Genomic DNA, 17,674 nt, shown 5'->3' with positions numbered 1-17,674 from the left:
CCTGTTGTTGGGCTGTCTTGAGATTTACTAGCTCCTTCAAGTTCCGCTTCCTGGCTTAGAGGCATCCTTCACAGCTGGACCTATGGAGCTGTTACTGGTCTCATTGGTTCTTCATTTTCCCCATATGCAAGAAGAAGAAGAAAGTTGTCAGGGAGTCTTTGGGTATCAGGCTAACTCCTTCTTTGCCTCAGCCTCTGATGGGTGACTCTTGCTGTGGCTGGACTTGGTTCATCAAACCAGTCATCATTTTCCCCCATTTGAGCTGGTATAGCACTTACAGCCACTAACAACCAGGAGATAGATATGTCCTCTGTAGCTGTAGGGTTGCCGTGTGTGGACAAGGGTGAACCAGTCTTATCACATTTGGGGGAGGGGACGGATGTAAATGTAAAACTTATCTGGGACAGGGAGCTTGAGTCCTGGAAGAGTGTACCTACTTTGGGTCAGTGTTTTTCCATGGGTTCTCCTCACAAAAAAAAAACGAAAAACAAAAAGTAAAACATATGGTTTCTTCTGTCTGTATTTATATGGACAGGGAGGACTTAGGGTAAGTATGGGGCTGAGAGGGCTCTGGGTGGTGGGTTTAAAGCAGAACATCTGGATGATATATGTGAGACTTAAGTGTACTACTTTCTTTATTCAGGAAAATCAAACATTTGGAACTGGAGTGCATATCTGTTCAGCTGTGCCGATTCCAATGTTGAAGAATAGGCAGCCCTAGCAATTGTGGGATGCAGCATGTACAGTTGAGAGAATGTAGCTTTGTCATTATGGGTATTGGGTGGGACTGATAAACTACAGTAAGTGTACAAGGAGTTGCATGTGTACAAAAAAAAATTTTTTTTCTAGGTTATTTCTCACAGATTCAGCTCTGCAGAGCAGTGTTTTCTAAATGGGTGAATGTTAAAAGATCAGCTTTTGAAATAGTCAAGTTTCATATGCTCAAACTCATTTAATCAACTATTTAAGAAGTCAAACATGCCCCTATTTGCTTAAACAGCGAATTGTCCGGAGGTCGCAGTACAGTGGGGATCAAGAAATATGCCCTTTTCCATGCTGTAGTGCAATCTTCTCGGTATATACAATTAGCAGGTGGTGGAGGAGGTGTTCAGGGGGCTTGCCCCCTGCTAAAACTCTGTTTTTGTGTTTTTATGTACATTCAACTTTTTAAATAGTCAGTCATATGAGTTTGATCATATTAAATTTAACTATTTAAAAAGTTGATCATATGACATCGAACCTTTATTCAATCATCACATTTTTAGATGTCATGAGTTCAAAAACATTTATAGAAAATAAAACCTTCATAACAGTTTCCGTTATTATTGTTGTACATTACATACATTTTTTATCAGCAATGTTTGTTCAGTCTGACATTATGTAACTTTTGTGTTCTTCCTTATACCTGACTTCTCCTTCTGAGAATTATTTTGCAAGTGCTGTTCCCTCAAATTCCATTTGCTCCTTAACTTTTCTGGAGAGCCTACCTCTAAGTCTTTTATTGTCTTTGCAATATTCAGTGCAGTCATTAAAGTTGGTTTAGATTTTGTATTTTGCCACCAAAAGTATTAAACTTGGTAATAAAACTGCAATGCCGACTGATGTGCTGCTGCTAGTGTAACTTCTAAAGGACTGGTGGTTTCACTAACTATAGTATCAAAGACGTCACCTTTGGTGGTTAGAACTGAAACTGGAATGGTAGCACATTAGCCAGTGGAGATGAGCCATGAACTAAAATTATTACTGGAAAATTTCAAGTTTAGGGGAGGGATCATTAGACCCTGATGAGCACTACTTGTATACAAGACCAACACCTGGTGGGTAAACCTTTTTGCAAGTCAATATAAAAAAGATGTGCAATACATTATGTATAACTAGTTAATGCCTGGAACAAAAGGCACAAGTTGCAGTAGCAGAATGGATGACTGGGGTGTAGATTTACCATTGCTGGGCTCATTTAGTGGTTAAACAAAGCTATTAGTTCAGTTTAGTTTTGTCTGTAGTGTATGGAGTAGTTGAACCCCTGGTGTAATAGTTGTGAGTCTCACCGTATGGCAGGTAAACCATGCTGTTGTATCTGTTCAGTGCAGATGGCTGCTGAATCATAAAAGGCAGGAAAAACTGCAGTACTAATTTGTTGCTGTTAGAAGCAGTATGTTGCCCCCCCAAAAATTCTCCAAAGTTTACCTTGGATTTTTAAGAATGTATATATGCATGTGTGTCTGTTTGTCTGTGTCTATAAATATATATATATATATATATATATATATATATATATATATATATATATATATGGGCGGCACAGTGGTGCAGCAGTTAACATTGCCCCCAGCAAGAGGTTCTCCGGTTCGATTCTCGGCTGGGGTGCCTTCTGTGTGGAGTTTGCATGTTCTCCCTGTGTTCGTGTGGGTTTCCTCCGGGTACTCCAGTTTCCTCCCACATTCCAAAGACATGCATCTGGAGCATTTCTCCCCGGGCCTCCGCTGAAAACAGGCTCTGTGGAACCTAGTCGGACTTTCCCGGTCAACAAATGTTAAATAAATAAATAAAAGATATATATATATATATATATATATATATATATATATATATATATACTGTGTGTGTATATATATATTTAGAGAGAGATTTTTAAACAGATTTACTCGTTTCATTGCAGAGCAAGGTCAATAAACAGTATTTTTTATTTCTATATGTACATCAGAGTAACAGTAAAAGATAATATGCAAAGCAAAATCAGCAAGAAAGACAAATGTGCATATTTCTATACATAGTTAGACTATATTTATTAAAATATCATCTCCATTATATAGTGCAGTTGGACTCTGGAAAACGTCTGCACTTCATCACTCTCAGGTATGTTTCCACTTTGTGCATGTCCTTCTTAAAGCAGGCCAGCAAACTGTAATTCTTGAGGGTTGCTTCCTCACTAAACTGGTTGGCACTGAACTTATCGTAAGTATGTTTGAGCAGGGATAGACCTCTGGAACTTCCGTCTTCTAGTTCCTGCAGTACAGTGGAGAGAAGACATGACTTTCTTAAATTCAGTGTTACTCAATGCTTTATCATTCACTTTTAGATCATTCACTGATTGGTCCATTCATTTTCTCATTTACCACTAGTATCTGTTTTTGTTACCTGCGTAGATACACTGACATAGTCAGTCTTTATTATGTTTTTAGTATGACTCTGCAATTATCAGGAATCAGGAAGCAAACCTCATGCTGAAGTGAAGCTACCTGGGGCATATGTTTCTGAGAAAGGGGACACTTCTGAAAGTTGTATTGACATACCAGGACAATGATATTCCTAATACTGCTACAACTCTAAGTTGACATGGTTTCTTACCCTCACTGCCCTGGTTGCTGAAACATGTTGTCTATTTGAACTATAGAACATTGCAATGCATTTTTTGTTTTTCAGTCTAGTTTATAAACTTAATGTTATGCCATGAATATAATTTGCCAGTTTGCTGGTAATTCTGTATTGAAAGCAATTCTTCTCAACCTTGCTCTAAATTCCCTTAGGTGATTGTCATTCAAGGACTGAATTTCCATAATCTTTCTGTTGGATACCTTCACTCTTCACCAAAGATAACACCTTCTCCAAACCTTTTGGCTGTTGTCTAGATTGTCTAGTGTGCCTTTTCCACCTGCCCCCAGACATTTAAACTCCCCCCTCTCTACATCCATAGGATATAGCAAGCAATCTTCCCCTCTATGGTTCTTCTACTCTTATCTTAATTCTGCAGAATTTCAAATCCTACTGCTGATATTACTTTATCGCACTAATTTTCTATAATTGCCTATAAAGTTGAATTCAGTTAACTCCGTATTACCATTGCCTGCAGAAAGATTGCCTTCCCTCTCATGCATTTATGTTTGCTACTGTCTTACCTAACTCTTAGCTTTAGTTTGTGCTGCATCATTTAAATTTTTTTTGTGCTTGCATTAATTTTAAGTAGTGGTGTTCATTTAACTTGTCATGGTTGTATAGCATACCCGATGACCTATTTCTGTAACCAATATTGCAGAATTTATTCAGTTTAAAATGATTAGTTTTGACTCTCTATGATAATTTGCTATTTCTGTCGATACGTTTTGAAAATATTTCTTGCAAAAGGAGCAGTACCTGTCATCTGACTATTCTGTTATTCTGCATATCATTCATTGTGCAACAACAAAAACGGGTTAGTTGGTATTTAAGCAAGACTTGTAGCTGTGATTGTTTGTGTTAATAAATTATCATTGATTACCAACTTTGAAAATTTGCAGGGAATGTAAATATAGAAATAATCTTTTATAAGAAACTCAATATTTTCTCCCCATTTTGGACTTTTGTAGGCACTGATAAGGTTTTCAATATATTCCTCGTCAGGTTGCTGCGGTGGTGGTACTGCGGTAGCGTTGTTGCCTCACAGTAAGATGTTGTCCTGTTCGATTCTCAGCTAAAGCATCTTCTGTGTGGAGACATGCGTGAATGGGCGTACCTTCGTTGAAGGTTGTGCATCAGGGCTGGCAACTCGGTACGTAAAAATCTACTGCCAATCATTAGTGGACCGGAGTTCCACTGTGGCGACCCCTAACCGGGAAAAAGCCGAAAGATACAACAACAGATTGCTCAGTGCAGGAAGAAGTCGGGAATTGTTAACACCAATATATTTTATTGATAAAACAACTGCAAAATAATGATCCTTGAGAAGAGAAGAGAGTTTAGGGGTGTTAGTCACTGGCTTGCATACATTAATGTTTAGTAGGGGAAATGATGAAGTATAAAACCAAAAGATTATTGTGCTTTACAGAATAGAAAAGCAGGGAGTAGTGGAATTTCATATGGGTATGCTTAGTCTTAAATATGGGGAAGGTTGCATTTACTGTAGCAGTAGCAGTTTTACATTTGGAATCAGGAATGTATAATATTTCCTCTTGATTTATGAGAAGGTAACATTTTGATGTTTAACAATGACCTAAATTCTTCATTACTCAGTGGACGATATGCCACGCATAACCTTCTACATAACCAATGATATGTTCTGGAATATAACTTAAACTTCTTCAGATATTCTTCATAAAATGAATTTTGGCATTCAGAAATATATTTGGTGGACTTTTTAAAATATTTTTCAGTAAGGTTTGATCTCCTTTGGAATATAACCAAAATAAGATCAACAGTTGGTTTTACATAGGCTGCAAATATTTTAAGTTGAACCTTCCTTGATCTAGTGCCAGTATTTTTTAATAATAGTCCCATAACTTGCATTTCCTTTAACTTGACTTCACAAGCATTACTCTTTAAATCAAGATTATGCATTATACTGCATTATCTCATTAATAATAATATCTGTAACCAAGCTGAATTTGTGTACAGGTTTGAGTGGACCAACTTACAAAACATTACATTTCTCAGTATTTATATGTAAACTACTATCCCCCCAAACCATTTGTATATCTGCAGGATATAGGAATTAAATGTAATATAGTTGGCAGCACCAGTAAAATGCACATGTTTTAATGTCTTCTGCATATTTGGGCTTCCAGTATATGTTGTTATTGGGTAAGAAAGAAAATACAAAATTGATCAGTAATGTGCCCAGTATAGACCACTGGGGGACACCAGACCAATTTCTGGCCAAATGGAAATGTGACCATTCATTTTAACAGTTTTCTTCCTGCTAATTAAGCCAATCCTTTACCCATTTACTGTAGAGTCGATTATCCGAAGTAATTGGGACCTAGGGTAGTTCGGATAATCAAACTGTTCAGATAACCAAACATACATTGAACTAAATAAAAAAAAAATTTCTAAAATCTTGTTTTCTGCATGCAGGGAATGCACTTTTCAACCATTCAGCAATCCCAGTGGACCAAAAGGAATTTTTTTCACACACGAGCAGGCTACAAGCTCAAAAAACATGCACAAGCGAATATATATGTTTACATATTAAACTTTATGATTTTTCTTACCCCAAAACTTCTGAAGGTTGCGTTCGGATAATTGATGATTTGGATAACTGACGTTCAGATAATCGATTCTCTACTGTAATAACATAGAGGATTATGAGGGGGTTCAACTAGAGATCATAAAGTTAGTATTGTTTCAGTCTTTGATGTTTGACAAGAGTGCTCTTCTCAGCACCTGCTTTGTACCTAGAACTGTCACCTTCTGAGGTTCATATGGGTTATATGTACTAGTAACATATTTAAGTACAAATGCAAATTCTTTTTTTTATTTGTCCTGTTGATCCTACTACTTTTGGAACTGTTTGAGTATCTTTCTTCCACACTGCTTTCATTTTTTTTGAAATCCTGGTATTTTAATGCTTTGTGTCTCTCCATATGTAAGACACTATAATCAATGGGTGCAGCAATTTCAATCAACAGTGCTATGATTGTCTTTTTTTTCTTGGACTACTATATCTGTTTTTCTTGCATCTGTTTTTGAAGTGTTGGTAATGGGTGATCCCATTTGATCTAGACTTCATCATTGTTGATAATACTTTGTGGTTCATGTTTCCAATGATTCTCAGCTACTTCTGTATTGTAGTGTTTGCACAATGCACAATGCAACAGTCTGGCCACATTATTGTGCCTTTCAGTATACAGACCCTCAGCCACGAGTGTATCACACCCAGCGATGAGAAGTATGATTGTTTCCATTTCTGTCTTATTCAGTGTACAGACCCTCAGCCATGAGTGTATCACACCCAGCGATGAGAAGTATGATTGTTTCCATTTCTGTCTTACACAACTTCCATTTGCCTGTTTCTCCCACTTTTTCTATAGACTTTGTAAAAAAATGTATACGTAGCCCACTACTACTACTACGTTGTGCCACCATTATTAGCCTTTCATCTTATAGTTTCAGGTCACCTCTCCTTAGCCATTCCTGTGTCAAATATTCAACATGAGGTTGTTCATTACGATCTCTATATTTGCTACTGTATTTGTGTACTTTTCCAATTTTCTTCTCTTTTTTTTTCTTGAGGTCCTTTTGTTTATGTTCTTTCTTCTATTTTTAGCACATTCAGATGTTGTCAAATTTTGGTCTACTTCTAATTTGATTTCTCTTCCCACTTTATTCCAAAATGCTTTTGCTAAACTAAGCAAAGATCTCATCTTAGCCTTATTTTCTTCATATTTTAGAACTTTCACTATATTTGGATCTGATGATGTCAGCAGATATGTATGCAGTCCCTTGATTACAGATTTGTATATGGAGTCATTTTCAAGGAGACCCATACTTCTTTCCGACTGAGAGACACATAGTCATGGAACGCACAGTATTCTATTTATCATTTGATAAGCATGAAGCATTATTCTTGCTTTCTCGTCTAAATGATTCATTGTTTTTTTGGGGTCAGTCAATCACACCAGTGAAAGGAGGCCAATGTTTTGATAATTTCACTGAGACATTTGAAAGGGTGTATTGTCAGCATCAAAATAATCAAGGCAGCTAGTTTGGTTTTTTTTAACTCTTGTGCTCAATTAGTAAGGCAGTACATAGTGCAGTGCAAACTATTGCTAAGATTAATGACAGCGATTGTACTGTTTACTATTCCAATATGAAACCTACTGCTGTGTGAATGCTTTAAATTTACTCCAGAAGCTTGTGAAAAGTAAGAGTTTAGAGAACAGATGAATAAGACAGAGGACAGTGTTGGCGAACTGATTGCAAAACTAAGTACTTTCATAGATGGGTAAGGGGATATTGCATTTCTACTTTTTAAATGTTGAAAAGACTTATGATAAGAAAGCACACAATCAATCCCTTGCCTGAGGATATAAAGATCTGTTAGACTGGCAATGTACAAATACAAAGGAGACAGGTAGAAAGGATGACCTCTGTCTTTTCGGCAGAGTATAAAAGCATGGTAAGGGGTGCCTAGCACTACACACAGAGTGTTCCCATGTGTACTGTTATACCAAAGTCATCATGACAGGTTTATACATACCTACTAGGCTATTGATCTGTGAGGATCTTAAGACGCCTAGCCTTACATTCCCATGGTAGGTTTTAGCTCTTATAATTTGCATACGAATAATCCAAAGGTGGGTGGAGGAAGGATATGTTGGGACATTTACTTGCTGCCCCCTATTCTTGAGAGGCATGGGTTCTAAACCAGTGATGAATTTGCAGGTTTCCATCCGTTCATCCAAATTATGTTTGAATAGAGTACAGAAGTACTTTGTTTTATTGGAGTGGAACATGGATCTATAGAACAGTTTTGTTTCTGTGATATGCACCTATCCCTCCATTTGTCTGCTAGCAGACTGTCTATTTATGTTGTAAAAGAGATTGTGATCTGTTGAGTGGGTGTTCATGCTGCCATTGGACTTGCAAATGTGCAATAGGTCTGACAGGGTGGAGTTTGTTGACAGTCTATAAGTGAAGCAGTGGTTGCTTTTTAGTAGCCTGTAAGATACTAATAAGGGGAACTAAGATTTTAGATAGTCTACATAATTTTTCTGATTTAGATTCTTGACTTTTTTAGTGAGAAAGTATTGTGGTCACTCCAGTTATAACATTTGGACAGGCACATACCGACCTTGCTTCCTGAGAATTTCTCTTCAAATTAGTCTACTGAAAACACAATTCATTAGATTTACATCTGATAAACTGTATGGGTTACAAAAATGTAAAATCTGATAGGTCTTTTATAGACACTAAGGTATACATTGGTGTCAGTATCAAAGATCTGTCTGTAAATGCTGATTTTATACTGCAGATTTATGGAAGAATAACTATTTTTGCTGTATATTCAGCCATAGCGTAACAGATGAGTTATGTCAGGCTCATGGGTCTGTAATTACCTGGGTCTACTGACACCCCACCTTTGTACAATGGGATGACTGTTGCTGTCCTCCATTCTGTTTGGAGGCTTGTTCTGAATAATATCTGTATATATGTTTCAAGATGACCACTTGGCAGCATAGTATGTTATGTGGCAGCATAAAAGTAGTGTCCTTGTTCTTGGATAGCACCTGAAGACTTGGTCTTGGGAAATTTGGAGGGGGGTGTAAATGCAGTTATGTCATCTGGGAATATAGGATGGGGGTAAAGTTTGAACTAAATTTGTCTGCTAGCAGATTGTCTATGTCCTCTGGGTCTAAGTATGTGATATCCCCTACAATTAGTTCTTTGCAGTGATGGGCACTGTTTCTGGGCTTTCAAACACAGTTAAAGAATGCTTTATGGTTATCCTTCATCTGGGTGTCCATTTTACCTTGTATCAGACTTTGGTTGATTTGATCAGGGTCTAGAGTTCCTTATTACATTTAGCGAGGGTGTTATTGGCATCTTGTGAGTTAAATTTATTTTTGTGTGTAATGAGTTTTTTCTTTTATTACACAGCATGTTTATATTAGAGTTCTACCACAGGGTTTTATTTTTAAATTAGGCATTGCATTTACTTCTGAGGGGGTCAGAAGTGTCTGTGCAGCTATTTGCATGCATGTAGAATTTCACAGTAAAGGATTTTGTATAAACAGTGGAGTTGTCAAGATGGAAGGGGCTTTTGACTTTAGCCAAGTCATTGTTCAGCTTTTGTAGATTAGCCTCGGTATAATATTTGAATATTAAGATATTCGAAGATATTTCCCAATTCAGTGCTTAAGGTACATGTGACTGATTTGTGGTCTGATTTGACCAGAGAGGAAGTTACAGTTAGTGGGGAGAAAAGCTGTCCAGCATTTTATTTTCCATCATTGGGATGTGGACTAACTCATCATCAGAGTTTGTATTAATGCACTTTAGAAGTTTCTGGCATACATATTTGAGGACGTTTAAATTGTCCAGTTACTGTAGGAGCAGTTGAAGTCTCCAAGGAAAATGTCTTTTTTGGCTTAATGCATAGGGACTATTTTTTTCTAAGAATATGGAAACACCTCTGCCTTTAGTGCCTTCATCTAATATGGTGGGCCTGAACAAGCGGTAGACATTGAAACCAGGAACTGATGGAGTGCTCTCATTGGTCATAATCAAGGTCTCCGTGATGATGCATATATCGGTGTTTTCCTGGGTAATGAGTGCTTGTAGGAAAAAGATTTTTTTAAGGCTGTTAGCATTGAACAGCAATTCCCTTAAGTTATCTGGATTCTGTTTTGTTATGCTGAAAACTTTAAAAGACTGACATTGTCTAAAAAAGACACTTTTGGGTGGACAAGGATGTAGCCAGTATACAGAAGACTTGGGGCAGAGGTACAGGCCATCCCTGGCAAAAAAGTTAGGACTGTATACCATCTCCCCCACTCTGGCATATATTGTACACATTAGAATGACATCAGAAGCTGAGACAATTGTTGAAGTCAGTAATCTTTTGTTTATATTGTAACATCATTCTTGGTGATGGTAGAACGCTGCTCAAGGCTAGGTACTGCAAGTTTATAATTGATGGTCCCTACATTTGTGTAGTAGGTTGTAACACAACTCTACAATGTCCTGGTAGCTGTAATTGTAATACAAGGATGGAAGTATATGTAGCTACATGCACAGTATGTCCAGGATTTTATGAGGGGAAAACCACTTGGAGACTGAGGGGCAGGATAGCTGAACATATTAGGGATATAAAGAACAAGAAACTTAGTAATGCATTATATGTCCACAGTACAGGTTGTGCTAATTTTAGAAGATTTCTTTTTTTCATAATTGATAAGTTGAACTTTAGTGAAGGGGGTGGTGATCCCAAAGTTGAGGTCGAAGTAAGGGAAACAAAATGGCAATTGAGATTGAATGATAACAATGAGTCCAGTATAAATGACTGCATCCCAATTACAGCTATATTGAAGGAAAGAGCTAACCAGATTTGAGTATTTTCTTTATAGTTTAGGGATTTATTGAATATTTCTATTAATTTTATCAACAGTTTTTTATTTTGGTTTAAATACTGAATCATTTAAAATTTGTCATAAGTAGTATTAGTATGTGATTTTATAAACTTCGTACTATTTACTATCACAGTTAGATATATAGTGTTACTGTGTTTTTAAATGATTAGCTGCTTCAAGGCAATGATTTCATTTAATTGCTTAATTAACAATGGCTTGTTATGTATTTTGTATTTAAATGAGGTTTGTTATGGCTGTTTGACTCTGATGATGCCCGTTTGTCATGAGGGTGAAAGCGCTAAGTTGGCTATATTGTGTATTTCATTAATGCAAATGAGTTTCCATTTTACCACAGTTGTGGTTATTTTATTTTTTGAATTTTGAGTATTTCATTCCAGCTCAGACACATATTCCAAGTGCTCCGTCATGTCTGTCTTCACATAGTTCGGGAAGGTATATCTGAAGTTATTTATAACTAGGGTTACTATGACTGACATATACATACTTGTGATGCAAGGACTTGACTGCATGCATTATGTGGTGAATTTTAGCATCTGATAGGCAACTGACAGCCTGGTGAGTGGTGCATTGAAGTGTCTCACTATGAATTCACCTCTGAGTAGGATATTGGAATGCGTGGAGATTTGCTTTATGGGCTTTTGAACTGAGTCAATTTGACTCTTAGATGTATGTTTCATGGTGTGTTCTGCCTGGGTTCATGTCAAACCAACGACATGCAAAATAACGAAAGTCACTACATCGAAACGAAACCATCGACAGTTCAAAACATTGACAGTACATTTATACATAAGTACAGTGCTAACATGGGTCCTGCAAGGGGGAAGTAGTATGGGTACAGTGTCATATCATATCCTACTGCAAATATAAATACTGTCTCTATTTTGAACTGTCTGTCGATCGTTTTCTGCTCGATTGTTCGACTTTCTTTATTAATATGTCGATATTTGTTATGTTTTACGTTCTGCCTATATTATATGTTTGCTAGATTGCTGAGGGTACTTTTTTCTTAGGTTACACTTAGGAAACCTTTGTGGTTTAGATAGGATACTTTTAAAAGTCTCAGCATACGTACGTCTGTATATTTGGTCTGAGCTGTGTATGGTTTAGTGTGGTGTTGTGTGGTTCTGACAACCTGCATATTACTTCTCAGGGCTTTGTGCGAAAGCTTTTCTACAAATAACATTATATAATTACATCTCTTACACACACTGTTTGTTTAAGTAGTAGGCAGTTGTCAGGAAACATGAGACAGCTGGTACATTGTTTCAGGATTCCCATTTCAACCAAGCTGTCTACAGAGGTGGTTAGAAAGTGCAAATCCACTATTCCAAGTGCCCATTAATGTGTACTTAAGGGGGGTAGCACCTGTGAGGTTTGAGTTTGATTACTGGAGGTGCCGTTTGACTGGTAGTGGAGATAGTGCTGATCTCAGTACAGATGCATGCAGGTAGAATTCAGCAATACTTTGCTCCATCTCTCACTGAAAGGAAAAGAATACAACTAATCCCAAGCTGCTTCCTGTGAAGTAAGGTTTCAAAGGTAAATGTAGATGTCACTGGTTTCAGTACACACCCAGGTTTTGTAGTTACATGTTTTCAATGTAACCAAATGATGCATGAATGATACACATGTCCACAGTGGCAAGGTGAGAAACAAACATAATCTCAGGCAGCAAGCAGAGAATGCAACACAGTAGTGGGGCCTGTCTGGAGACAATTGCTATTCCAAAATGTCACAAGGGTTTGTGCAGCCCTATCCCAGTGGACAGGAAGGAGACCCTTGTCAACAGGGATGCAGCATCAGACATGCATAATATTAAGCCTGCACTTATGAAAAAATAACAATACTTTCTCTGACACTCCATTGCATTTAGGGCCACAGGAGGGGCACCTTTTCAGAAGTTGGCCAGCGTTTACTTAGACTATAAAGAAGGTAAGGGGAGAAGCAGATGGCAGTGTCTGTTTATATCCCAAACAGATGTTTTAATATGAAATTATTTTTATAATACAGCCACTAGTATACATGTGGTTACATGCAGCCAGGCATGGTGACAGGCATGTGGGGCTATCAGCAGGGGGACACCAGCCCCCACACCTCCAACAGAGGTTGGTGATGTGACATTTCATTAAGGAAGTTAGGCAGTAGTAACAGCAAGCCTGAATCCGAGCACAGCTATTAAAAAATATGAGATTTCCTTTGGAAGGGGAATTGGGGAGAATCACAAAGTAAGATATGAGGCAGTCTGGGCTCTCGAATCTTTCTTTACAAAACTTGTGGGAGGTGGCCGAAGAGGCTGTTGAGTATCAAGTACAAGGGGTTATTTTACAGAGAGTGGACTCCTGAAGGAAGGCTAGAGGAAGATATGATACAGCAGGTGATAGCACCAAGGTCCTACCAATAGGTGGTTTTTCCATAACATATCATGTTAATTTTCCAGGTCATGTGAGCATAAAGCATACAAAAAGAAGGCTTATGCAGAATTTCTGTTGGCTAGGTACTCAAAAGGCGCAACCAGGTAAGACGTGTGAGCAATACTGAAAGTTTAACAAGGCAGTTTCATGTCTTTGTTTGTTATTGATGAACTATTTCAGATGGTAGGCATGGACATTGTAGGGCCTGTTAGTAGCTCAAGCGCCACAGGTAAGAGGTACTCCTTGGTAGTAGTGGACAATGCTACTAGATACCCTGAGGTGGTGGCTCTGTCCTCTATTGAGACAAAGAAAGTGGCAAATGTTCTGCTAGATATTATTTGCAGGACGGGTTTTCCAGTGGAAACTCTGAGCTACAGAGGAGCAAATGTGTCAGACTTATTCACCTGTCAGTAGAAGCACTGTGAGGTAAAGCCTTTACAGACTCATCATCGTTATTTTTATCATCAGTCCTGTTTTTCACATTTTCTACAAGGTTTGGGTGTCATATTACTTGTCACCATCTCTCCCTGTCCAGTGCCAGTCTCCTACCTTCTTTGACATTCATGCCTTACATTCATGTCAGACCTTACAGGTCTTCTCTCACACATTCCATCCACCTCTTTGCTGGACACCATCATTTCCTCTTGCCTTGTTCCTGTCTGTCCCAAATCTTCTTCTCCACATTTTCTTCCGGTTTCCTCCGCATGTGCTTGAACCACCATAATCTATTCTCTTTGACCTTTTCTGTAATTGGAGTTACTATGGCTTCTTTTCTTATGTCCTTATTTGTTCATCTGTCCCACAGTGTGCATCTTACCACCCATCTCAGGCACTTCATCTCTATCACCTTTAGCTTCAACTGCTCTGCCTTTACTGCCCATGTTTCTATAGCATACAGTAGTTCTGGTCACACCACTGCTTTGTACACCATACTTTTCAGGTTCTTTGTCATTCTTCCATCTTACACTACCCCAACACTCTGTGCCAGTTGGCTGCATCCCCTTTGATTCTAGCTTTGAACTTCTCATTCAGACTTCCCTTCTCCTAATCCACCCCTACTTGAAGCTGCTGACCTGTTCCACTGTTTTCACTTCTATCTCAGTTTTCAGCTCCTTCTGATTCCCCCCATTTGCGGCCATCATAGCTGTCTTATCTGTACTCAGTTTTATCCCATGAACCTTCAGTTTTGAATTCCATTCCCCTACTCTTTGCTGAAGTTCTTGCTTAGAGTCTGCCTGCCTGTAATGCCACATTGTCTGCATACAGTATGTAAAGACTATCCCACTACTACCCGCTGACCAGTGGTCTGACAGAAATGTTTAATGCCACTCTAACTACGATGGAGCTAGAAATTGCAGCTCACTTTAAATGGAGATTAGACAAACATTTGCCCCATTTCCTGTTTGCATACAGAAGTACCCCAATCATCTGCAGTTTTTTTTTTTTTGCTGTTTGAGTTGTTGTGTAGTCATGGGGTGAGGAGGGACACTGGATTTAATTTGCATTGAGTGGGTGGGTGAATATGATTTCTACATAGAGTCTGTTGTGGAGTATGTTCTAAAGTTCAAGATTAGGTTTAGTGATCCCTTGGAGTTGGTACAAGTGCACAAAAGCTGGAAAAGGTGTGATATGACTGGTTAGCGAGTAGTAAACTGTTGCACAGAAGGTGATGGTGCTCATACTTGTTTGACATAGTAAGATTTAGTCAGCATGGGAGAGTCATTTCACTGTTATGAGAAAGGTTAGTGATGTTAGTAACTATGTGGTGGGGTTGGCAGGTAGGAGGCAGAAATACAGATTCAATAATTTTAACATGCTGAAGGCCTACCATGGTAGAGTGACAGTAGTACCTTATATCTGCAGTGAGTTACAGGAGGTATCAGGAGGGGATCTTATAGCTGGCCATCTCAGTGAGACTTGGTCTAACACCTCAGCAGGATGAGTTGTAATTTTATCCCAACAATCTCCTACCAAATGTTTGAGGATATGTTCACTTTTAAGCATAGCTCTCAGCTGTAGAGATTTCCATAAAAGTCCAGATTTTTGCCTCATACTTTTTGACTATTACCTATAAAATTGTGGTTTTCTGGCAAATCCTTGAGGACTGAAGTCAGAAAATAATGACAGGAATTTGAGTTTCAGACTTTGTACCCTTCAGAAAATTTATGTTAATGCAAAACTGGTTATTCTATCAACGTTCTAAGTTTATAAGAGCAATATTTAAACATTGTCCCTCATTATTTTTGCTTTTGTCCAGATTTCTTGCTCTAAGTGGTTGAGAGGTATGCTGGTAAGTCAGGGTGTACCCAACTGATGATGCACTTTATAGACAGAGGGACCCAACAACCCTTAAATATGCTCAGTGATTGGACCATGACCTTTAAGGTTGACTCCTTCTATGTCAAGTTTGCCACATGTGTTGAAGGCTTTTTTCACTGTTGCTGTTGGAGTCAGAAATTTGTTGAGGCTTAGGATTCCGGGTTGGCCTATTAAGATCAATTTCAGTGTCAGTGTTATTGTTACCAGTATTGGCACTTGCATGGTTGGCTTCCCGGCCATCAGGGTTAAATCTCTGTACATCAGGCCTGGAGTTGACAGATGTTTGTGTTGCTGGACATCAAACTGTTAGGGTAGGGCTCAACACCAATGCATATTATATCACAGACAGCTTTGATTGACTTCAACCTTGGGTAGCAGGGGCCAGTACTCTCAGCCTTGGGTAGCAGGGGTGAGTACCCTCAACCTCAAGTGTGGCACTGACATCATTCACAACACCAATTATGCAAACTGCCCTGCATTTGCCTCCCTCAGTGCCTGTTCCAACTATGACTTCAACCTTGACAGGGGACATTTCTTTAACTGGCCCTTTGCCTATTTACTTTTTCAGTCATCAGGATACAGTCTCTAGATGCTATGCAGAATTGGAGTGCTCGAACCATAGCAGGTTTCTTCATCATCCTCAGACCTATCACCTTTATAATAATAAAATAGGTCTTGTCATAGCTTACATAATCAAAAGCAACTGTATTAAAGTTGTTAACATTTTTGATTAGCAAGTTTTTGTTCAGACATTAAAACCTTCCCATCACTTTCTCCTTAATTAAATAACTTCCACCTTCCCATCACTTTCTCCTTAATTAAATAACTTCCAACTAAATGACACATGATTCAGACCATCCACTAGGAAATGCTTACATTGAGAAAAACCTATGGATATTGTGATGATGTGAGGTATTGCCAGCTGTTCCAGGAGAAGTAGGGCATTGGATGTGTAACCTATTACAGCACAGCTAGCTGGAATTTTGTAAATAATTATATGCCATTTGTATATCAAACTGGTTTGTATAGATGCGTGTGTTGAAAAATGTATTTGTAAAGCTGCTTGTGTTAAAAATGTACCAACAGTGTGCCCTGTTGGACAGAAAAAGAAATATACACATATTATTGTAACTGTTTTAATGTATATGTTTTAACAGAGGATACTGGAAGAGAAAAGTTTAATGTCAATCCACCTGACTTTGGAAAATAGTAAGAAATTAAATTACTGGGCCTAGGCCATAAAGATGCTATTGCACAGTTTTGAATGAAGACAGAGATGCAATGTCTATAAGAAGTATGGTTTATTAGCTCCTGTAGGAAGAGTGGAAGTGTTTTATGTTTATATGATTTCTAGGAACTGCAGCAGATCTTAGCAAGGTTTTCTATGTGTGTATTATTGACACATATGTGATAAATCCTGACAGCTTCTAGCCAAGGAGGGTTGCACAGGAACCAGACGTCATATGATCAGCTGCATATGATATTCTGTAATCTAGGACAAAAATGATATTTTAATACTAGGTGAGAATGAAGTCTTGGGGCACTCTGCTTTTGTAGCCTGACAAAGAAGGATCTCTCACCTACTTCATCCTGCCATGCTCTAGTAAGTAACCATGGAATAATTATTCTTTAGATCAGTCAGAAAAATATAGTGAGATTAATTAAGTACTGTTTTTCTGTATCTGTGTGAATCTGTTTGTCTGTGTTATTTTTAATTATTCCTGTGATTGAAACTCTGGTGTTTATTGTAAATAGATATTTAGTATGTTCATGCTCTTTTATTATTTTTTATTATTTATTACTAAATATATTTAAACTTTTTACTGTGGCTGGTCCTTTAGAGAATATTTTAATCTTTGAGAGCACTTATATCTATTGGTGATACTGTGGCTACTTCTGAAAGCCTGGATGTTTGGTCAACATTACCATTTCTATTAATATTAATTTCACTCCGTATAATTGAGTACCCTTGTAAAAGCCTTAGAGTAGCTGGCTTCGGGGTGACTGGTGGCAGTGGAATTACCTTATAGTCTGGGCAGAAGGGGTCATAGCCAGTAAATCTGTTCCTGGTGGTAGTGTACCCAACTTATAGTCTGGACA

At 38.1% G+C, this 17,674-nt stretch overlaps 1 protein-coding gene across 2 annotated transcripts in view; it reads right to left on the bottom strand.

Moving 5' to 3' along the window:
• Positions 1-2,661: 2,661 nt before the first annotated feature.
• The window catches only part of GH1 (growth hormone 1), a 41,968-nt gene continuing 26,955 nt past the window's right edge, over positions 2,662-17,674 (bottom strand). For both annotated transcript variants that reach the window (XM_044055360.1, XM_044055361.1), the window contains one exon: positions 2,662-3,006. In XM_044055360.1, the coding sequence (XP_043911295.1) occupies positions 2,806-3,006 (201 nt within the window). In that variant the 3' untranslated portion in view covers positions 2,662-2,805. The remainder of the gene's footprint in view (positions 3,007-17,674) is intronic.

Source organism: Protopterus annectens, chromosome 13.part0, assembly GCF_019279795.1.
Source record: "Protopterus annectens isolate FY-2018-M chromosome 13.part0, PAN1.0, whole genome shotgun sequence".
In the NCBI taxonomy this organism is placed as follows: domain Eukaryota; kingdom Metazoa; phylum Chordata; order Ceratodontiformes; family Protopteridae; genus Protopterus; species Protopterus annectens.
Note: the sequence above shows the minus strand (reverse complement) of the source record. Positions and strands in the feature narration are given on the sequence as shown.